This window comes from Pteropus medius, unplaced genomic scaffold (assembly GCF_902729225.1).
Source record: "Pteropus medius unplaced genomic scaffold, Ma_sr-lr_union100, whole genome shotgun sequence".
In the NCBI taxonomy this organism is placed as follows: domain Eukaryota; kingdom Metazoa; phylum Chordata; class Mammalia; order Chiroptera; family Pteropodidae; genus Pteropus; species Pteropus medius.
The window spans coordinates 5,814,066-5,838,315 of NW_024350927.1; the positions used below are offsets into that span (position 1 = coordinate 5,814,066).

At 40.0% G+C, this 24,250-nt stretch overlaps 1 protein-coding gene across 7 annotated transcripts in view; it reads right to left on the minus strand.

Moving 5' to 3' along the window:
- Window positions 1-24,030, minus strand: part of KIF1B (kinesin family member 1B) — a 124,614-nt gene extending 100,584 nt beyond the window's left edge. For 3 of the 7 annotated variants that reach the window (XM_039842256.1, XM_039842258.1, XM_039842259.1), the window contains exon 1: window positions 10,588-10,768. In XM_039842256.1, coding sequence (XP_039698190.1) covers window positions 10,588-10,693 — 106 coding nt within the window. In that variant the 5' untranslated portion in view covers window positions 10,694-10,768. Of the gene's footprint in view, window positions 1-10,587; window positions 10,769-22,798; window positions 22,934-23,707 lie in introns of those variants that run through there. The other 4 variants (XM_039842252.1, XM_039842254.1, XM_039842253.1 and 1 more) reach the window with 4 other exon arrangements.
- Window positions 24,031-24,250: the final 220 nt, after the last annotated feature.

The window sequence follows — 24,250 nt, forward strand, 5'->3', positions numbered from 1 at the left end:
AACAGTGTCACAGTTAAACCATTTCCTCATTTAGGCAGCTCCCGCTAACTCCGGCCATCCAGCTTTGTTATGCCAGAACAGAGCGGGGCTTCCCAGATATTCCCGGCCCTCAATTATTTAGCTGTCTCTCCCTCAATGCTTTCATTAACAGTGCCACACTGCTTTGAATATTTATCTTTAAGACAAAACACTAAAAACTCGGAGAGTTTAGGGGCCTCCCAGCCTATGCTTACTGAATAACAAAAACCTAATTTCCTACGGTTGCTCTCAAAAACCCAATTTCGTATTTCTTATTCCTTCCAACTCTACATATACAACATTCAACCCTAAACGATACAACTAAGAACAGTTTTTAGACCACTAGAAATGTTTTTCATAAAATAGTGCAATTCTTGATATGCTACCAAAAATTAAATCTATGGATGCCTACACTTCGCCTGCCATAGACCGAAAGCAGTGGTCCCTTTCGGGGTCTCACTAACGGCACTGCAGACTTTGCTGGTTCCCATCACAGCACTTCACACCTCACTGGGCAACATACAAAAGCAATCAGTGCCATGTTACTGGCATGGACTTTGAAAAATGAACTCCAAAACATCTGAGAATTGCAAAGAGGGCATTAAAAAAAAACTGGGCACGGCTGCTTTCTGCTTTGAAAATACTCAACAAATGCACATATAAAGGCCACATGCAGTAGAGTCTGGATTTTAATTAAGACGACCTCAAAAGTCTAGAACAGTAAGGTGCAGAGCAGCAAAGAAAGAAGACTAGGTTTCCTACAAGATTTTATCCAGTCTTTTCTCTTTGCTGTTTTGGAATCTAGATGTGAAAACAACTTATTTAAGTAGCTTATATTATACACTGCACTAAAAAGCAGTTCCAAACACCCAATACCAAAGGCCTCCTCCAACTTAGTGATAGGTTCGATTGTTTCTGCCTTTAAATTTATATCCCCATTGAATGCAACCATTTAGGTACCAAAACTAACCACACACACAAAAAAAACAATTTAACAAATAATTTTTCAAATACCATCCTATGTGGTATATCAGATTCCATTTGAGCCTCACGAGGACCCTGGGAAGGGAGGCTAGGGAGGAATCAGTAACATGCCAGTCAATAAATGAAGCACCTACGGCTCAAGTGTCTGATAATAGATGAGCCAGATAAAGTGAGACTCATAAATACAACAGAATACCGCATAGCCACTAAAATCATGTTCTTGAAGAATATTTAAGGCTTGGGAAAATGTACCCAAGACATTAAGAGAAAGACCAAGGAGGCTACAGGAGTTTGACAAAGGGAGAGGGAAGGTCTTACACAGACTAGCTTTTAGACTGAGTGAAATGGAAACCATCTCAGAGTTTTGAACCAAATAAATGCAGTCTGACTTTCGTTCTAAAAAGATCGCCCTAGCTACTCTGTTGAGAACAAATCACTAGAGGACAAGGGTTGAAGCAAGGAGACTTGTCAGGGGGTCACTGCAGGTGGTGGCAGTGGAGGAGAGAAAGTGGCCAGATTATGGATATATTCTGAGGCAGAGCCTATGAGATTTTCTGATGGATAAGAGAGCAAGAAATCAAGAATAAGTATATGGTTTTCACCCTGAGCAACTATAAGAGCTGTCATCACTGAGTTGAGGGACAACGCAGGGAGGACTGGAAGAGGAGCTATCAGGAACTGTTTAGTACACGTCCAGTTCGAAACGTTTATTAGGCAGGCCGGTTGAGATGCTAGGTAGATAGCTGTGTGAACTGCCTTCTAAAAATTATTCCTTCCCCACCTGTGTGGGACTTACATTCTCCTTTACAGCAGTCCCAGGAAATGCTCTGAAGGCTCAAGTGTCTGATATTGGGGGATCAGCTAAATAAAGTATGGTACATAAATACAATAGAATAGCATACAGCCGTTAAAACTGTGTTCTTGAAGAATACTTAAAAGAATGTGCTCAATAAATTAACGAATTGATAATATATAATAGTGGGTATTTTATTATTTATAAGCTTTGTGTTCAAGTGAAAGGGAAAATTTTTTTTCTGTATATATGGTTAGCTTTTACTCTATATTCACTGATTCATCTGTTCATTCACCGAATGCTTACTAAACAACAGGAACTAGACTAGATTCTGAGAACATGGCTGTAGAAATACACAAGTAAACATGCTATTATAATTAAATAGGATGTAGCCGTAAAATATTATATGCATTAAGATAATAAATATGAAACAAGATAGGAAATATTTATTATTCAAATAGAGCACATATTTGATAAGATCACTTCTATTGCTAAAAGACATTAATGAATAACATATTCTTAAAAAAAAAAAAAGATAAACTCAATTTGTCCTTCAAGTAAAAATAATCAGGTAGATTTAACCAGTGTCAGCCCTTTGATTAACTGTGATGAAATAACCAATTTAAGAATGAACTACACAAATTCTTAAAGTCCATTCAATCCATCTTTACACTGATTTGTCACGTTATTAAAAGCAATGGATATAGCACAAAAAGAAAACAACATTTAAGGTAATTAATTACCGTAACATTTTCTAGCCAACCAGATCTACGCAATCCCCTTTCTGTATTTAGGCACTATTTGAGATGGCATATCTAGATCACTATGAAATTTTAAATGTCCAATATTTAGAAACACTATAGGTTTCTTATGTCTGTTCTGAATATATTTTTTTTGTTCTGAGTATTAAAACCTGTAATCACACTAAAAAACTTTCCATAAAACATACCTATTAAATATATTACTCCCCTTTAAACAACTATAAAAAATTATTTTAAAATGTGGATATCTTTGATCGAGTAACCCCTATTTTAAGTATTTTTCCTAAGAAAATGACTGGCAAGTATACACAAACATTTCTCTTCCAGAATGTTTATCACTGTGTTAGATAAAATAGAAGGAAACAAAAACAGCCAACGAAATCAGTTAAGTAATTATGATATATGCGTATCAGGGAATTTTATATAGGCACTAAAAGTTACATAGAAAATACAGGTACTCGATTACATTAAAATATTAAAAGGTGAGAGGAAGCAGTATATATTAGAACGACCCAATTATGTAACAAATTTAATATGCGAGGGTGCGAGAAAAAGCTAAGGGCTATCCAACAAGATGTTAACGGTAGCTCTGTGGTAAGATTAGGACTGATTCTGCTTTCTGCTTTGTACTTTCTGAATTTTCAATTTTTCAACTGCTTTTGTTTTGAGAATAAAAGGCATTGTGTGTTATCTTTCAGTTTTAGAACTGGTTTATATCATTTATGAATAGATTGAAGAAATATGTTCAATGAATTGTTCTGAAACAGGGTGTAAGGAAGGGCAGAACCTGCACTGTGATGGTTAACAAGTGATGTTCCTTTTGTGTGTGTGTTTATGTTTTTTTTCCAGGTAAAGGTACTGAACTATGCTGAAGATCAGTGGAGTAAAACTGCTACCAGGGAAAAACGCCAGAGGAAAATGCCTCAGCAAGAGTTAGAGACTTTGTCAGCACGTGGGAAGAACTACTACGCTATGGTTTGCTGCAAGAAAGAAATCAGATTCTAAGCGGATTCTCCGGAGACTCCAAGCCTCACTTTGCTGATACATTTCAAAAGCATTTAAATAAATCATTGTTTTGTAGATATTTCAAGGGCATCTGAAAGAAGATACATTCGGAAGAAAAAATATAGAGAGCAAATGACAAGAGAATGGTAAAGCAAATGCAATTTATTGAGCACCTATTATATGCAAAGAAGTGTGTTAGGCAGGTACAAGTGATGTGAAACATAGTCTCAAACTATTCCTTTCCCCATCAGGTTGTCTTCCTTCTGAGATACATTTTACAAAGTGAAAAAGTGCTTATCCTTGCTTTGTCCAACAGGGACTCTGCAAGTAAAGTGATGAGAAGGACCTGTGCAGCCAGAGGAAAGGACCACCGAAAAATAACACGCTACCTACTCTAACTTGCCAAAAAAACTGATAAAAAGATAATTACAGAATAAATTTTCCCCTGAACACCAACTTCAGTATTTTCCTAATATAAAGAAAATAACGACGAGGCATAGTGAGCAACTATGGCTGCGAAATGACAGTTAAGTCAAAAGAATCCTCTTTCATTCATCCAAGTAATCAGAAGATGCATCATCCTCAGTTGGTCTCTGATCCAAAACTGCAAAATCTGCAAAAAAATCATGCTTTCGACACCAACACACCATTAAATTTTGTTCGTACCACCAACCAACCCACCCTTTATTTGCAAATGCTGGAAGTCATCTTCATTTTGGAAGTCGAACGGATGGGAAGAAGCAGAAGAATTCAGACGATGTATTTATGAGTCACTCCAAACAATTTTCTTTTTATTATAAACAAAATGTCTTGCTCGCTATGAGACTCCAAAGCAATCAAATGCAATAAAAGTTTAAAAACACTGGAAAACAAAAAGAAACACTCCCAGTATCTCATCTAGAAGAAGGTGCAATCTAACACCCTTTTTTATGATCATAAACTCTATCCCAATAGGAGAAAAACATAAATATAGGATATATTCCAGAATGTCAGCTTAGTAAGTTGCCACATGAGAAGTCATGAAATACTAAATGATATTGTGTCAGACACAGAAGAAAAGACAAAGTGTGTTTTGTTTTGGATCTGAGGGAAGGCAGGCAAAGGCTGCTTGAAGGGCTGACAGGGGCAGAAGGAGGAGCAGGATGTAAACAGGTCCACAGCAAAGTCGGCAGCCAGCAGACAGGCCTGTGCTAAAGAGGCCTCCAGGATCATAGGCTTCCCCAACCCTGACACTGCTGAGGGACAACCTCCCCGAAGGGACAGAAGGACATGACGGTGCGAGACCTGGACGTTCCCCTTACATACCTGTTCTGAAAGTCATTCGAAAGGAGAAAACTGGTTTCAGCTCAACTCTACTTGGTCAATGTAGTATCATTTCAGGGACACCTTTACTCCCCACCCCCAGCACAGACAGACAGACAGACACACACACACACACAGACACCCCTTTATTGCTATAGCCCCAAGTCCTGACTACAGGAAAAGTGCCCCAAGTACTTAAGCTGGTTTCGATATATTTTACTGACCTGTTCTTCCTATGTCTCTTCATCTTCCTGTTGCTTACCTTCTTACATTCCAGTGACTAAATGAGTGGCATTTAATCAATGTGGACATGGCACATAAAAAGTAAACATCCCTGTCTTTGGAAAAAGGACTGGAAAAGTGACTAAAAGGCCTCAGAAAGAGGCAGCAGGCGACAAATTTCACGGACCCCTGCCTATCATATATTCTCTGGTCACTGGTATAGAGCATTTCTATTTGTAAGATTAAAACTTTTCTTTACTTTTATACATTTTAAATTAAATATCTAGTAGATATATTTATAAAATACATGTGGACTAAAAATAATAACAGTAAAACCAAAGCCCAGGTCCCACCAGCCAGTTACAGAACATAGCTCTCACCTCCGCAGTCCCACTGTGTGACCCTCCCAGACCCCTGCCCCACCTTTGAGGCATGCTGAATTCTGTCATTATTGCCTTACTTTTCTTCATAGTTTTATCCCCATGTTTGCATGGGGTAAAGAATATGGAGTATGGTTTTGCATGATCTGAAATTTGTATTAATAAAATAGTTTATTATACAACTTGTAAAGCTACAGTTTATGTATGCCTTCTGTGTGTGGGGGGGGGGGGGTGGGATTCTCCTTTTCTTTGCTGTATTGTATTATGTCTGTATTATATAAATGTACCATGACTTATTTATCCAGTCTTCTGCTTGCTGGTGGATATTGGATTATTTCTAGTTTTTGCTGTAAGAAAAACTAGTACTGTTAGAGGAGTTTAAATGCTCAGATCTTCAGCATTTCATGCACTACACTGGCAAAGGTTAGAGAGAGGTACATGACTGGGCATGAGATGCACACCTCACAGAATGAATCCTGACAACGGGTAGGCTGATTCCATCTCTCAGGTCGGAGCACTTGGCAGGCAGGTGGAGAAGCAGGAGTGAAGGTCTGAGCTAACCCTATTTCTCCAGCCACACTGTGAAGCACTCTGGACGCTGTTATGGAGTTTATGCCTTAGTCTGATGTAATCGCGTCCTGGCTTATCCTGGGAAAGACTTAAGGACAGCACATTCTGACTCTAGGCTAGTGCCTCTTACCCCTTTTGGGGGATACAGCTCTTCCTAAAAATGTATTGAAAGTGATTACTCTCTCCCTAGGAAGAAGCATAAACACATTTTTCATATAATTTCAAGGGGTTCCCACCTTGACAGACACTCAGAAGTCTATCAGTCCAGGAAAAGAAACCCAAACTAAAATGCAAGTGAGAATTAGGCTAATAGTAATGAGAGAAAAAAACTAAAGACTAACAAGAAAAGACTAGAATACAAAATTATATAACAACTCTAACCATTTAATCAAATTGGAACAACACCACCACAACAAAAATCCATCAAAATGCAGCAGGAGGCTGTGGCAAGGAGGTTAACCAGATAATAAAAAAAAGCTTCTGAAGTGGGAGAAACTTGGACTACAATAGGATATTATTAAACAAAGCCGTTTGTGTATGCACTCGGCTCTCAAAAATGTCAAGCCAGTAATATTTATCTGTGCCATGGAAAATATTCCCTGAGACCAGAAAGGGCTTAAATGACACTGCTAATACTTGGTTTTCAGATCTGGCACATTCCCTAAAGTACCCTTCACCCTCTTCTACTTTTTCCTAAGAGATCTTATGGCAGGAACATTCCATTGCATTCCATCTGCAATCAGCTATAATCCCTGTGAGCAGCAGGCCAGGCCAGCCTGCCAGCATAGCCGTCTTTTAATACAGCTAACACATGTGGCTACAGCAAATTCATTTCATTTTTTGCAACAATTCTAGGTTCAAAATGTATGCTCTCTCCCAATCTTAAATCCAATGGGTTTTTTTAAACCATGACTACTTTCTAAACACAGCAAAGCAAGTGGCTCACTTAAAATCTCTCATTTAAAAATGATCTGGATTACATATTAGTCAAATTACTAAAAAATTGCCATATAAAACACAAAACATTAGTAGAAAACTGAGAAAGTCTCTGATACAATTAGGTAACTGGCTTTTCAAGGATAAGCATTTTTCAAAGGAACCAAAATTACCCCAAACCCTCAAGCCATGACAAAGTATTTACCTAGAAAACTAAGACTACTTTTCCCAAGGCTGATTCATCTAATGAAGATTTTTTTTTCCCCCAGGAGACTTATGCTAATTTAAAAATCAAAGGTCTCCTGCCAAACCTTTCCGTGGAAGACGCCATCTGTTACAGCCAGACGAGGGTCAGGGGTACCAATTACCCAGTCACGATACTAGTAAGCCCACAATTCTAAAAATTTTCCCAAATGTACGGGATATTTAGTTTAAATTCTACTTACTCAAGGTCTAGCTGAAATGCCCTCTCATCTATGACCCTTACGTGTGCCCTCTGCCAAACACACATCTGCATTTTTTTATTTTTAAAACCCTTTTGTATGTCATTATCACTTTGGTCACTTTCGCTTTGTACTGAGGCTTTTGTAGTGTCTTGTCTCTCCTACGAAAAACTAAAAACTCCTTAGGGGCAGGGTGCTACAGTCCATGCAGCTCTGGAACCCCAGAGACACACATTACAGCAGACTCTCGAAGAGGAAGGGAGAGGAAGGGCTGCCCCGAGCAGCGCCGCTCGGCCTGCGGTCTAGAAAGGTCTGGGACAAAACGTGATGGGAAAACCACTGGTAGTTCAGCACTGCACTTAAGGAGTCCACAGACTGGTGTTCACAGGACTAGGACAATTTTCCCCGGCCTACTCTAACCAAATTATTAATTGTGTTTAATAAAACCGGGCATTTTTTCTTTACTATTTTATCAAAAGACATATCAAATATTTTCAGGAGTTCTGGAGAGATTTTTGTGGTAGATAAGCAAGAATGGGTGAATAAAACTCTCAAACTCCAAATTTTATAGTCCTCTCCTCAAAAGGTGTTCAATCAGAAATCTTATTTTCTTTTTCAGTTTCCTAGGGAAAACATTCGAAATCCTTCATCCAGAGTGAATAGCATATTTAAGTAATTTTATTTTTCTCTTAAACTGACATTATTTTCTATACAATTAAAATAATGTCAAAAAGAGACCATATACCTTACAAACAATGAGATCTAACACTTTATTAGCTATCAATAATGTTAGTGAGCTTTTAATCCATGTGATCAAAAAAACAGCAAAGTCAGAAAGTCCAGCAGACCCAGATCCATTTCTCTTAACTATCCAGAACTATAAAAAATGTTTTAATTTTCCTACATACTCTAACAGTTTTATTCTCCTGAAGAGTCAATGGATTTTTTTTTAAATATTCTATTTGGTACTCAGCATACCATTATACATACATACAATAGATGCTTGCTAATACATAAAACCTTATTAACTTATATGGGTATTCTCTCATAGTAAAATCTCAAAGGAAACAACTTTTACAAGTTGTAAACATGAATTGTATTATTCAGGTATCTGAAGCATTCATTGAAGTCAAGACTGAAAAATAAGCTACTATTATACCTTATCACTTATTAAAAGGGAAAAAACTATCCTAGAAAAGGACGTTGCTGCACAAACCATCTCTGAAAGGAAATCTCACACAAGCTGCTTCTGGGGAAAGGAAATGACTGACTACATGATGGGAGAAGAGGAAGTGTTTGCACTATGTACTCTTTGTACCTCTGAATTTTACACCATGTGAATGAATGTTTTACCTATTCACAAAAATAAATCAAATTTGGAGGAAAATTAAGATGCTATTTGACCTTGACAATGAGTATAAACTTACAACCAATACGAATATAAACTTATAACCAATCCTAAAGTGATTTGTCATCAAGAAAAGAACATTAGTATCATCGCTTGGACTAATAAAAGTTTTCCGTTTATTTTTATTTTATTATATGACAAATTAATTTTTACATTTCATAAATATGGCCTTTTAATGCTCATTTTCTACTTAAAAGTTTTCAGAGAGAAACAGGAGGCTCAGGGCCCACGTCAGCAGCACGTTCACTACGATGACAACACAGAGCTGATGAGTATGGCCCCTGTGCCAGGATTCAGTTATATACTGTGCAAAACTCAATTCTTAAAATGACACGCAAATAACACAGCTTAAATGAGTGGCATTTAAGAACGTAAATATTTATTCTCTAGTTCAACTGTAAGTCTAGCTCAAACTTTAAGCAAATAATATTGATTTTCTTTTTAAACAACTTTATTGAGACATAACTTACATACCATAAAGGTTACTCATTTAAAGTGTACGATTCAATAGTGAATTTTGTACCTCTTTTTCTTTTACGATTGTTCATAGGATATAATTCATAGACTTGCTGGCACAACTGACAAAGAAATGTAAAATATAAATAACGGTACAGCAGTTTAGACTCCAATTTTTGAATCCTTTTTAAAAAAAGATGGTTGCAAGTCCTTATTTACCAAATTCAGAGACGTGTATATGCAACAGAAAGTTTAAAACTGTACCTGAAGAATAAAAATAAAAAATGCTGAGCTCACAGTAACAGAGAACGGAATGGCGGTTACCAGAGGCTGGGACGTAGCGGGAAAAGGGGAGATACCAGCGAAAGGGTCCAAACTTTCAGTTTTAAGATGAATAAGTTTGGGAGACCTAGTGTGCAGCATGGTGACCACAGTTAATAACGTAATGCATACTGAAAACTTGCTCAGAGAATAGATCTCAAGTGTTCTCACCACACGCAGACAAAAAAAGGTAATTAGAAGTGATATGTTCATTAGTTTATGGTAATCATTTCATAATGTATACATACATCAAAATATCACATGATATACCTAAATATATACGTAGTTTTATTTACCACCGGCAGAATCCTCTCACAGAACCCTGGCAAATGGCCCACAGTCGATGAGATCAGAATGGTTTCCCCAACTACTCAGCATTAACTGTTTCTGAAAGACCTACGATTCTGTTTCATCATAAAGCTAAAGGTTTCAAGATGGTAGAACCTACCACTATTACAAATAATAATTTGCCTACATATCCATATCAAGTAATTACTAATGCAAAATATAAAAGAAATCATCTTAAGTAATTTTTCACCTAAGCAATTAGAGAAACAGCTCAGAAGCAATGAGGAATAATTTTAGTAATAATCTACGAGTTTACTATCTATTATAACTATATCTGTTGCTCAACTCAAAGAATCATTGTTAAGTGCTATTTAAAATCAAGAAAGAAAAATAATCTTGGAGCCTCAACAGGTATAGCTCACACTATTTAGGAAAAATCACTGCTTACATCTTTATTATCATTAAGATTTCAACTCGAAAATATTAACTCAATCAGTTCAGTTCTCTATGGATTTCTCAATTGCAAAGAACAAAATAAATAGTCCATAAATATGCTCTAGAAAATATCTCAGGGGAAAGCATTCAATGGATCGTTCAAAACAGCAAAGTTTAAAGTGTTAATACCGAAATGTTAATTTACTCTGATCACAGAAAGGGAACAGGACAGGAAAGTGAGAACTGATGGAAAACATGCACTCACTGGTGGAGTTGCCTTGCATCTGAATGATGCACTTGGACTCTTTGCTGGTCTCTCGAGAATTGAAGGGCCGCACGCGGACAGCCACCTTCACTGAGGCTCCCGACATTCTGACGGTCTTGCTGTATATATGCGATCCAGATACAAAAAATCAAATCTTCTTTTGAAGTTACGTTCAAGTTTCCTTTAAAAAGAAAAAAAAAATCCATAGAAGGTAAGTCATTTTAAAAACCATGGACTAACTTGAGCATAAGAGCTATTACTTTGTATCTCAGTACTATTTGTTTCCATTTCTAAATATCTCTTCCCTTTTCTTCCCAATAAATTTCATGGTCTCAACAGTAAATTATCAAATAGAATATTAAAGACTGAAATTTGTTTTCTTATCCCATTATCTCTGTATCATACCAAAGAAGTCCCTAAACTTAATAAAAAATATAACTGCAACGTAACAGGGCATCTATCTTGCTGTTTTTCTGAATCAATATGAAAATCAAAAAACATTTATTTGTTACAGTTCCTTATACAATTCTCATCTGTAAAATGATTTACTACTTTAGAGCAATGCATTGAAGATTCTAAGCTTTAATTACAACTTAAAACATTCAGTTATTGGCTGTATAATTAAAGAGCAAAGGACAAGGCTAAGCTCTACCTAGCTCCTTTAACTTCTAAGTATCCAGAGACTGCTTTCACTTAGGTGAATCCTTTCATATGTATCGTATTTGACCCTCCGACCGTTCAACCATTCCCACAATAAGCAGAGAAGGTTCTAAGAGACTAAGCTTCTACTCTATTCAACCATTCCCACAATAAGCAGAGAAGGTTCTAAGAGACTAAGCTTCTACCCTATTCTCTGATGTACCACTGACTCACAGCAGAATCAAATCACTACATTTCATTACTGAATGAAGCCACGAGAAAAAATGCCAACATTTTTTCAGAGGAATAGTTTCCCTCCCAAAAGAACAAAACAAACACTATTCTGTGAAAAAAAAAACTCACGTAAATAAATTCCACAAGAAACAACAGATCTCAATCTGTACTCTGTCCATTATATAAACATCTTCGAGAACCAAACAAAAAAAAAAAACTAAAAAGAAAAATATTTTTGAGTGCAATTATCAGGGAACCCCAAAGGAATTTAAATCTGACCAATGTTTTCCCACATAATTAGAGATTAGGAATGCTAACCTCCAGTTGTACAACTACTAGTGTTTTCCAAAGAGCAAATCTCAGGCAGTCAATCCCAAAAGGCACTCTCTACCTCAGTACCCTACCTTATTTTCTTCACAGTATTATCACTATCTGAAATCCTGGTTATTGGAACATGCTATTGTCTGTCTCTCACACCACCGCCACCAGAGTGCTCAGAGATCTTGTTTGCTCACACTTAGAATAGTACCTGATGAAAGAACTCAGAAAATGTTGAAAGAATGAATTATGAATTATATTTCTCAGTTGTGAGAATTATCTGTTCAAGTCCTTTGCCTGGTTTACTGACTTTTTGTTTTTGTTTTAAAAAATATTTATTGACATTCATCTTTTTTATAATTTCTGCACTGTTTTTTTCCAGTCTGTTTCCCATTTTGCATTAAACAGATGGTTCTTTTTTTAATAGATCAAACGTTTTTTGTGATCACATTTATCAAATGAAAGCTTAGTGTTATTAACCCTCCCAATCAATACGGCATGACCTATAGTAACTAGTTGAGTCCAGTAAGTTGCCAAGTAAGAATGAATGAAGCATTCAGAAAAGGCAACAACACATTTCAACCCCCTAGAGTTCATTCTGATACACAGCAGCCATCATCAACACTCAACATGCCCCATTATCTTCTTCCCCAAACTGGCGATCTCTGCCAGTCTCCCCTATTCACATCTGGCCCAGCACCATAAACCTTGGCGTCATTTTTGTTTCCTTCTCTTTGAATCTTTTTATTAGTGTTAACATTATTAATGAAATACCACATGACAACTTTCAAAACAAATTTGCATTTTCTATCCCTTTCTTCCTCTCATTCCCGTTGCCATTATCCTTATCCATGTCCTTGCTTTACTACCTTGTGCCTACCGTACTTAGAATGGCAGAACTGATCTTTGAGCTTTTAGTTTTACTTAAATAGTCCTTAAACAAGGTTGCACAAAACAGAATCAGATGTGGGTCTGGTGACAGAAGGAGACTAGACTTTGGGCGGTGAGCGCACAATGGAGTACTCAGATGTTGCATTTTAAAGTTGTACACCTGGAATTTACATGTTATTAACCAATGTTACCCCAACAAATTTAATTTTTTTAAAAAAGAATATTTTTAAAAAAGGAAATGACAGCAAGTGAGCCCAAACTCCCCTGCCTGGTATTCAACAGTTTTGAGACAGGTCCCAGGTATGAGTTTGTTTGTTTCTTTCTTTGCTTCCCAAAGATTACATTGCAAATTTGCAGCCAAGAACTCTGCAACTGCTTAACCTTGCTACAGTGTTAACCTTCCCAAAGCATGACTTTCAATTTTACTTACAAACTCAAGACCTTCCCTACATTCCCCAGTGTTTACAAGATCAAGACCAAAGCCTGGGTACTCTGTATTCTAGCCAAGCTCCCTTACTATGCTACCCACATGTTCCTGCACACCTCCTAACAGTTTCTCCCCCATAATGGGCGCATGAATTTCCATTTTCTCCTCTATTTGATAGCCTAGCTCCAGTCTTACCTCTTCCAAAATGACTACCCAATCATTCCAGGAATCACTGGTATTTCCTGTGGCACTTACAGCCCCGAACACATTGTGAAAACACTGCTATCATTTCACATGACTGCATTCTACTTTGTATTGTTCTTTAATAGCTTCCCAAAGTGAAAATCCTATTCTCTCAAAAATCTCTTTGAATTTGTGCTCCTTCAAAAAATGACTAATTCCAAGTCTGGACAAGAAATTGTGAGATGATCCTAGAACATGTTAGTGTGACCGCAGTGATAAATCTACCAAAGGTGAATGAGGCCATGGGGAAAAGACACAGGTGCCAACGTAAGGGGCTCCTACAGGCCAAAGGTGGGACAATTGAAGTATAAAAATACATACATACTGCAAACAGATTGACAAATATCTAATAGATAAATTTGTGAGTTCATAATGATACTTTTAAAAACCTCCTTATTCTGAAGACTGGCAAATAAAACAAAGGAATCGAGCACATGCCTAGTCTGTATATTCTGTATAAACTATATCTCAGGATAGCCAAATGGTCCACGTGGCCAAGTTCTTCTGTACAGAAAAATTCTAGCTAATAAATGCATTAGAAATGACAGAATTAGAATGTCACCACTTTCCGACCCTACTGATATAAAGCCTCTCTGCAACAATCATCACTAGCTGCTATAAAAGCCTTAGATGAGAAGTTGGTTCATGTCGGGACATTATAGTATATGAATTAGGCTGACAGCATCTGAACCAAGTTCACCATTTCTAAAATGGGACACGGAGATGGTCTATGCCTCCTGATGTGCTACAATAAAGAACACACAGCACCACGTAGTAAGTACTTGTATCTCATCCCCTTAAAAGAATGCTGAATAGAACCAAGCCTCAGATCCATCAGCTTACAGGACACAAAGGGAGCAAAGAAACCATTTAAAAGACACCTAACCAGCCAACACAGAATATGGGAAACTCTACAGGTCAAGCCACCCTGTTTCCTCAACTAAACAGCATAATTACGGAGAGGGAATGTAACAGAGAGACTTGTGTTAGTTATCAACCAAATGCAATTTTTTAATCAAGAAAAATCTGTAAAATGACATTTTTTAGGTAATCAGAAAAGTCTGAACATAGACTGGGTAACAGAGATATTAAGGAATTTGTTAGGGGAAGATAGAAAAAACAAGTTTGCCAACATGTCAACAATTACTGAATATTACAGATATGAAGATTTAAAAAACAAAACTTTGTGTGCTATCCGTGGCCTACCAAAGTGTTGAATGCTGCTGACAAACAAGACAACAAAGACCAAAACTTCCTTGCTGGTACTTTTAGATATAAAGTACTATGCATTTGCAACTAGGAACCAAAACCCTAACATCTGTAATATCTAATGTCCCCCATACATACCCTTTTCAATGGACTCACTTTACCTAGCTATCCTGCCAGCATTTCATTCGGCCTAACACAACCAAAGCCAAGGATCTCCACTTCCCCTAAACGCCGCCAGCTCTGCCATCTATTTCTTTTGTTCTCACCATTCTCCACAGACCAAAAGGCTTGCTTCCTCCATTCATCTAATCAATTGCTAAATTACATGGCTTCTACCTATAAAATCTCTTTCCATTTCTACCACCACTATTCCTTTCAGGACGTCCACACTTCTCATCCAAGACTGTTAACCTTCTCAATCACGCTCCTTCTTCCTCCAACCCAACCACGCTAAACAATACTGTCATTTTCACCAACTCCATCCATACCACACAAAATTGCCAGACTCATCTTCCTGAAACAGAGTCCTGTTCATATCAGGTCCACTTAAAAATCCGCCAAGTTTCTCTATCGTCTACCAAGCAATGACCAAACTCCCCACACTCGTATTCGATGTGTTCTGCAACATAAACCACCTATTTTTACTAGCCCACAAAACACTATCTATCTTCCATCCACATTCCTTAACAACCACTCACCAGAGAGAGGGCTTCCTGAAAGCATGTCATGTTTTCCTCTACTTGTGCCTTTGTTCCAATGTTCCCTCCACCCACGATGCTCTGTTCTCCTGTTCTTCTCAAAATCCAATTTATTCTTCCGGGACCTGAGTTCTCATACGCTACATATCTCTAAAGCCTTCATAGATTCTCCCCACTTCCCAAACTGAATGCAAATCCTTCTCCATTTAATATTTCTCTATTCACTGACCTCACCTGGGGCAGAGTAAGTTACTTTTCTTATCTCTACTGTAGATTTTAAGTTCCTTGAGGACAAGAACAACATCTTAGTCATGTTTCTAATACCCTACATCACAGGGACTTGAATACAGTAGTTAAAATATTTTAGCTGCATTCCAAGTTACTGTGTGCCAACAATGATATTTGAATGGTATTGATAAAAAACAAGTTGCTTCAAAATACAGATGGGAAAAAGGATAAAATTAATCTCAAATTCCTTCCTAATTAAAAAAGCTACCAGTCATTCTTTTTTTGGAAGTGATATATGCATTTTAAAATTACTTTCCCAAAACAACCGGAACCTAAATATACATATTTTTCTGATTTAACTGCAACCATCTCCACAAATGAGTTAAAATTTTATACAGTAATAAAAAACTACACTTAAGCGGACTATAGAAAGTGTTCCTTTGTTACATCCCTGCTATCATTACTAGTGTCTCTTTTGTTAAGAGATGTCCATCAAAGCACTACAGCTTCAAAACTCCCTGATCCTTTTCAAAAAATTACCAATAAGTCGAAAATCAAATTTAAATTCCAGTGAGAAACGATAACTACAGACTATTTTTGAAGAGTTATTGGAAAGCAATACTTCTAATAGCATTTTCTAAGTTTTGAACAGCCAAAGGAAGAAAGACAGGAGAGGCAACCATACATACTCTAAATCACTTACACAGCCTCAGTTCTAGACTGTTCCTCTGACCAGTTTTCCTTCTTTATGACAAACAATTAGAAGCATCAGGAAAGCGGAATGGAGCAAAAATTCCAGAAGCATTCACTGACAATAAAGGGATAAACGTTTAGTAAAAATAAAAACACTTAGGTCTAATTCATTTTAATTTTTCTAAGTGTTTGCTCAATTGTTTAACTTTGATCTTGTGCGATTCTCACTTGTCTTCAGAGGTGCCCTATATCGTGAGGAGAGGGCTAATTCTCAAAGTGACCTTTCAGCAAAGTGAATAAACAAGAACAAAATGATACTTGTTTTTTGGTTGGTTGGTTTTTGTAATATCCCTTTCTATACAAAGCAGCTAGGATTATATTCCTAAAACAGAGGTTTTAAAGTTCATGTGCTTAAAAACCTTGAATTGGTTTCTACAGCCTCAGATCATAACCTACACATTCAAGGGCTTCCACAATCCGAACTCCTTTCCCAGTCTGTTTTCACTGCCCAAAACGTAAGCCTTCTCCACCAAGAACCCTCTTACTACATGCAATTCTTGGAAGCCCAATTCCCCTTCTCAACCTACTCTAAGTCCATACCTTTTGAGGACAAGGTCAAACATCACCGCAAAGCAGGAAATATTAATTCATGCATTCTTTAATATCCCCCTTTCTGAGCCAACATCATACGTCATACCTTCTTTCTTTGTTCCCTGACAATGTTGTATTATCTCATTTTTCTACCTATTTCATTACGCCTTATGATGCACTCAGTAGTTCACTTAACTCGTGTATTGATAATTTACTCAGTACACGTTTGTCATAAATGAAAAGAAAATTTAACCAAGAATTAGTCTTTTAAATTCAATAGTCACACAATTTGCCAAACAGCAGCAAATTTACAATACTGACAAGTGGTCTAAAATACAATCTTTTCCACTAAATTACATTTTAAAAAATGAATTATAACTTGAAGAATAAATGGGTATCCAAAAGTAAATATCTGTAGCTAGTGAATCCATTTAGAGAAGTATGAAAATTTCCTCCTTCTAACAAATTCTGCATCTCTCAGTCTAATCCTTTCCATGAGGACCTATTAGCTGAGCAGGTTTTTGGTCCCAATACTGTGTCACTGACCATGGCTATACGTACTGATAAAATGGCCTCCAGAAAGTAATGCGTATGAATTACCTGTCTATTCTTGGGTTTTGACTCTATGGATAAAAATCAACCATGAGCCAAGCTGTGAAAGCTCAAAATGTATCACATGTTAGAAAGGCTTCTTTCTGCATTCTAACCCAATGCCAAGAATCAGACTGCACAGGAAGAGTCTCCTGACAAATCAGATTTTCAATCTGAAATGTGGCTAAACTAGCTCAGTCAGGCTCCCCAACTATTTAATCACCTTCTAAAATAACCTGGTATGATTTTTGGATTTACTAGTAGACACATGTCCTTATAATTAAGAAATAAAGGATCCTCCTTTTCACTGATGACATGATTTTATCCTCATAAACCAAGAAGAGGTGCATCGAGAAACAACAGCTCCTATGGCATGTGGCTTAAAATATTCTAAATGAGGGTGATTTTTTTCTTTTCTCTCAAAGTTTGGATAGTTATTACTAAACTCTACAGAATGAGTCAATTCATTCTAATATCTGAAGCTATATCCTATCATTTCACTTTGGCAGATCCGCTTTGAACTCTGCCACTCAAATGCCAGCATTCCACTGAAGTTCTTCTACTGTCAAAGTGGACAATGCCTACTGCAGGCGAATGCACTCAGCTCACGCTATGGTGCAGAAATGGCAAGTTTCAATCAAAAATTAATTCAAATTAGGTATGAGTCAAGGTTCTTTCTGAAATCTGCCCCTGACTACACCTTTGCAGCTACCTGCCTAAGAGGTGGCTGACTAACTGGGCAAGAATGCAGGTCAGAATTTGCCATGTGTCAACAATGTGTCAATCTTGCCACATGATAAACTGGTATCCAAAGTTTAATAGGTTTGTTTTTATTTAGGTGACAACATAGAATATGAGTATTCCAGGCTCTCACCAGGGTTAAATAAAGAGTTTTCTGCTGGGATAGTCAGACATACCTTTATATAAAGTTAAAGTTACATACCTCAACCATATTAGTCATACCCTTCACAGAAAAGATTTTAGTTATTATATTTTAATGTCGTATTCTCAGTTTGGAAAACAGAGAGCCACCAACAAACCACTAAGCTTTCTTTTACCAGAATGAAATTTGTATAATTTATCTTTCCCTTTTAACTCTGACTTCTAAATTTCAAAACTAAATTACAGTAACCACATTACACAAATTACTGCAATTTGTATATTTACTTTTTCTTCCTGTTACATCGATTTTTGCTTCTTATCTATATTTTAACATTCTCACCGTATATACATATATATATAGTTTTTGTGGTAAGTTGCTCAAATCCTTTTTATAAGTAGTAAGAGGAATAAATTATAAATAAAACTTCACTGTTAAGAGCCTATTCTGCTATTTAACATTGGAAATATGGTTATGCACTCAAAATTCTAGTTCCTAAAAACAGAGTGAATAAGCCTTTTAATACAAATGAAATTATATGAAAATTCATGCTGAATGAATTTAATAGCATTGTGAGTGGCCAGAGAAGCAGGAGGCCCGGGAGACTGAAACTAGCCCCCCAAAACAGAAGCAGACAGAAGTTCAATGGAAGAGTGAAGTGAGCAATACCTTCCATACTGCAAAGATGTGAACGGTGCCCCCTGGATTCACCAACAAAGGGCCCCACTTCACTGGGCAAGAGCGGTCAGTGAAGTGGGGGTCACTGCAGCTAGTCTGCGGTGGGTTGGGGAGCAGGAATTACAAGGCGGAAATGCAAGCATCCTCTCAGCTTCTAGAACCCGAGAGAGGCAGGAGAGAGACAGCTACAAGTGAACAGGAACGAAGGAGGGATTTTCTCCCCCACGTCCCTTTTTTTAACAGGAAAGACTTGCGTGTTTCTATATTTATTCACCAGCTATTTATTAGGCGCCTTCAACATGACAGGCAGTTCCAGGAGTCTGGGATAAATCAATGAACAAAACAGGTAAACATCCATGCCATGGAGGAGCTCACGTTCTAGTAGCGGGAGAGGGGACATTAGAATAATAACTCAGAATGGTAGGAGATAATAAGCAGTAGCTGGGAGGGAAAGTAGGGCCCGGTCGGGGGAATCGGAGCAGGGTGGGGAGGAGCGCCGCGCAGGTGCACGCGCAAGGTCAGGGTAGGCCCGCTGAGGTGCTGAGGTTCAAGCAAAGACTGGCCGGAAGTGAAGGAGTTAGCCAAGCAGCTTTTCAAGGGGAAGAGTGTTTCCGGCAGAAGAGTCAGAGCAAAGGGCTGAAGGTGGGGCTGGCCAGCTGTGTGCAAGGAACTGTGGGGGAAACAGCAAAAGGGGAAAAGAGAAGTAACCCAAAGATTAGAAGACAGTGACACCCAAACGCAGGCCAAGCAAATCAGCCGAAGACAAGAAGGGTAACCTGTCCTCCTCCACTGGAGGAACAGGGTGAGAAAGGAGGCAGAGGTTTGTCAGGAGAGGAAGGGAAGCTGAGGGATCCACGCCCTTTTCTTTCCTATGGGGCGGCAGGTCAGGTTTCGTGCAAGCGTGGGACAGTGGGGAGGCGTTAAGTGGTCGGAATTTTAGAAAAGCCACTGCGCTGTGGAGAATGGGGGTGGGAACTGAGAACTGCTCCGACAGACGCCAAAGACAGACTTGGGGAGACCTAAGACTACTTAGGTCTGAGCCAGCGCTGTGTGAGGTTTCTCCAGCATGTGAGTAAGGAACGACGCGTGGATGCCATCTGCATAGTGGGCCTTACAGCATAATAAAGAATAATTAAAAACCACAAATGCTAGTAAGAAAATAGCTGAAGCGATGCACCCCACTAGTCACAGTGTGGAAAGGAAGACAAAGAAGTAAAATGTGGAAGAGGCTGAGGGTCCAGATTTCAGAGGGGAAAACACACGGAAAGACACTACAAAAATGAGAGCTGTCAATTAGAAGAGTTTAAGATCTGAAGGTGGACTTGAAATCCTTACATAGATCTGAGGGTGATGGTATGTTAGATGTGGCCACAACCCTGAGTTACTGGAACAGAATGAAGCCAATGTTTGCTTGAGCTGAAGTCAAGGAATTTTAAGGGTAGTCACAAAATAAGTCCAGCATAGTGGTGGTTACCTACTACCTCTAGTGACCTGAGGAAGCCACCTAGCCTCTGTCTCAGTTTCTTCATCTGTAAAATGGGAATAGTGGTATCTATTTTATATAGCTGTCATATGGATTAAAGTAGTGAATAAACATAAAGTGATTAAAAAAGAGTCTGGCACACAGAAAGAGCTTAATATGAGTAAACTATTTTATCATTATTGTTGTTTTTGTTTATACAGTTATTGCCTGCCAAGATGATATTAGAAATTCGGATGGAAGGGAGAACTAAGTCAAGAATCAATGTCATCAAATAGGGCAATGGTAAAGGGCCATGTAGTTGAATGATATGCTTTGGCATAAACGATGTGATTAAATATTTTAAATATTTTAAAATCCATGAGACATAAGATTTACAATCTTACAACTTAAAACGTATATACGAACAACCACAAAACAGTCATAAAGTACCAACTGAGTATTAGATAATAAGCATTATATGGCAATTCAAAAAGAAAAAAGCTCTGACTGAAAATCATCAAAACCACCATGGCACAGGCAGCAGCACACTAAACTGTATTAAAACGGAAGAGCTGGCATTAACCTTATCTTACCATATCTTCACAAACAGTAAAATGTCAGTCCCTCGAGAGTAAAGAACTAAATCTCTACATGCACTCTCACTCAACTAGTAACTGTCATACACATGAGCGTAAATGAATCACTGGGCCATTAAACAAAAAGTCCAACTCATAAGATTTTTCCTATCACAATCAAATTTGTTCCGTTTATCTTCTATACTCACAAGCTGCACAAAAAAAAGTTGTAAGAGTATGTATATTTATTCACACTCTTTCGTAGACTCCAGAAATTCACCAGTATCTGTTCCAACAAGGCCATCTTTCAAAGAGACCTATATCAAATAGATATGCTATACCTTTCACTTCAGAGCCTTGTGAAATTACGTCGCATCAGTTTCCAAGACCAAAGGGATATGCTTACTCCTGGAAAAGACCTACTGTGATTAGGAGGCTGGGAAGGGGTTACAAAAAGGCAGGGGCCCACTGTGGTCCTTTACTCTGTATCCAGGACAACACTACAGCAGGGAAGTGGGCACCAAAGCTTTGGCTGTGCAGACTCTCTGTTGGCACTCTTCTTGGGAATTTATTCCCTGCACAAATTCAAAGTGGGAAAGAGAGAAAAAATGAAAACTGCATTCATATCTGCTCTTGAAAAAGAGAAACAGTCTGTTCTAAGCCTTAGAAGCTGTACTTAATTGGATAAATTTTGGAAAAACATTCATCAGAGCAGGGCTGCACACTCATAAAGTCTTGCCTCTAAATCAGATTTACAATCAGGTCTGATTTTACCAAATGCTGAAATTCTATTTAACCGCAGTTCTTCCGATCTTTTTTCTAATAAAGTAACTATAAAAATTTTAAACTTAGAAATATTTCTTAAATGAGGCATGGAATTTCAAAACAGATGTTCTCTATTTCTCTCATATTAACGTTGAAGCCATTTTTGATTCAACCAAGTTTCAGAAGGAAAGCTTAATGATAAAAACAAAAAAAAAATCAAGTTTGACTTCTCTTAGAAAATCTTATCTGAAAAAATTTTAAGTTTTCAACCTAAGAAGTTAAAGGAATTTATCCATTAAGAAATGGAGTTTGAATGAAAGCAAAGGACACAAAGAAAGCAGGCATCCCGCTCTCCAGGTCCTGTCCACACCAAGGATGCAGGAAAAGACAGATTTACAAGCTCACGCTGAATTTGGTTATTGATCACATCCAGATCTGCTTTACAATGCCAGCATGTGTGCCATCTTCATATTCCGCCCTTAAACAGTACACTATCAACTCCACTAGCCTCATAATCCAACAGCCATACCAATTAGAAAGCGTCACCTCACTTCTTAGAGAACACGAGCTAAGATTTTATTACGACTAAGCTGACAAAATGCGAGTCTTTAAATGAAATATCCACCATGATATCACTTCTTAAGACCTATTTAAATCCAATCACCATGCTTTCATTAGGCTCATACAGACCCATCTATGACACAAAGCAACATGTTCAGTGTGGCAGAACAGCTGCCTAGAACACTAAGAGATATATGAGTAAGGGATCTGTTGACAATCTAATTTCAGCTACCTCGAGATTCCACAAAGATGACAACCTACGTCCTCAGAAATACTGCTGCAAGCCTCTCCCACTGTCAGAATATTCCAGTTTATTTAAGCGCCGCATATTGGGCTACTCTGAAAATCTGTCCGTCCCATGCAATACACAACTGAGGCCTCCATACTGGTGAACTGACCTCCGCAATCCTCAGATCCGCCTATGTGCGTGGAAGCATCATCAGGCCTAGGTTCACAGCATTGGCCGTAGAAGAATACAGAAACCCAGCATTTCGCCCCAGCAAGAATGGAATCTCGAAGACACTTTACCTTGGAAGCTCCGTTAGCAATTCACCAAGGAGAAAAAGTGATTTTGGAGTTCAATTCTGGTTTGAGGGCCGGGAATGTTTTGTGCTGCCTGAACAATGACTCGCTTGCCCGAGCAGCCTCCCAACCCCCACAACTTGGCCTTTGGCGTGGCCAGTCACCCCCAAAGCTTCCAGAGGTACCACTCGGTGCCTTCCAGCAACCGGACTTGGCTCCCAAAGGATTTGTCAGATCATCCTCCCAATATGGCTGCCAGAGTGATCCTGGGCGGCCGAGCGCCGCGACCACGCCAGCCTCCCTCACAGCTGGCCAGCGTCCAGCGAGCCCCCTCCCTTCCCGCCGCGCTCCTCGCTCCAGTCCTAGCGCCACCGGCCTCCCGCCGCCACCCGATGCCCTTCCCAGCCTTCACTTGTTTGCAAAAGGGCACGGCCACGCTCCGAGCCGGAGCCCCGATGCCAACCACAATGGGGTGGAGGTGATGGGGGGAACTAAGAAAGGGCGGCTTCGACCCGAGCGGCGCCGTCTCCACAAGGCTGCAGGGCGCGCGGGGAGCCCCGGGGACCCACAGGCAGCGGCGGACCTGCTGACCGCCGGGCACGGCCGGAGCCCAGCCGCTCGAGGGAAACGGACTGGTGCGGGGCACTGCGGGGGACGCCGCAGGCCGCTGGCCCCAAGCCCAGCGCTCGCTGCTGGCCCAGGGAGGGTCCCCACTCCCGAGAGCGAGGCGCCCCCCACTCCACTCGGTGCCCGGAGGGGCGGCCGCCCCGGCGCTGGGCGCCCTGGCACCGCCCAGCGCTCCCCCCGCTCGGACCCCGCCCGGACCCCGGCCCGGCCGCCCCTCCCCCAGGGTGGGCCCCTCCCCGGCCCGGCGGCCGCAGCGCCAACCGCCGCCCGCCCCGCCGCCAGCCTCACCTCAGCCGCGCTGCGGACCGACGGGCGGGCGGGCCGGCCGGGTCAGCAGGCGCCGCGGCGCGCGGGGACGCGGAGGGCCGGGCACCGACGCTCCTCAGCGCGAGCAGCGGCCGCCGCGAGCCGCAGGGCGCCGCTTTGCAGCCCCATCACGCAACGGCGCGGTCCCGCATCGAGGGCCGCGGAGGGCGGGAGCGCGGGAGGCTGGAGCGCGGCGACGCGCCGGTGGCGGCGGCTGCGGCGGGCGGAGAACGGCTCGGACTGGCGCCGACGCCTCCCAGGACCGCCGCCGTCTGACTGCCCCGCGTCGATCCTCGCGAAGCTCCGCCCGCAGCCGCCGGCGCGGGACACCGCCCCGAGCCCGGCCGCCGCGCGTCATCTCGGCGCCCGTGACTGACGCGGGCGGCGGCCAATCGGAGCTCAGAGCTCGAGGCGGCCGACCAATCGCCGGGAGAGCTGGAGGGGGCGGGGATGCAGTGAGCAGCTGCGGGGACGCCGGGGCGCCCTCTGGTGGCCCAGGAGCCCGTGCGTGTACGGGGATGCGGG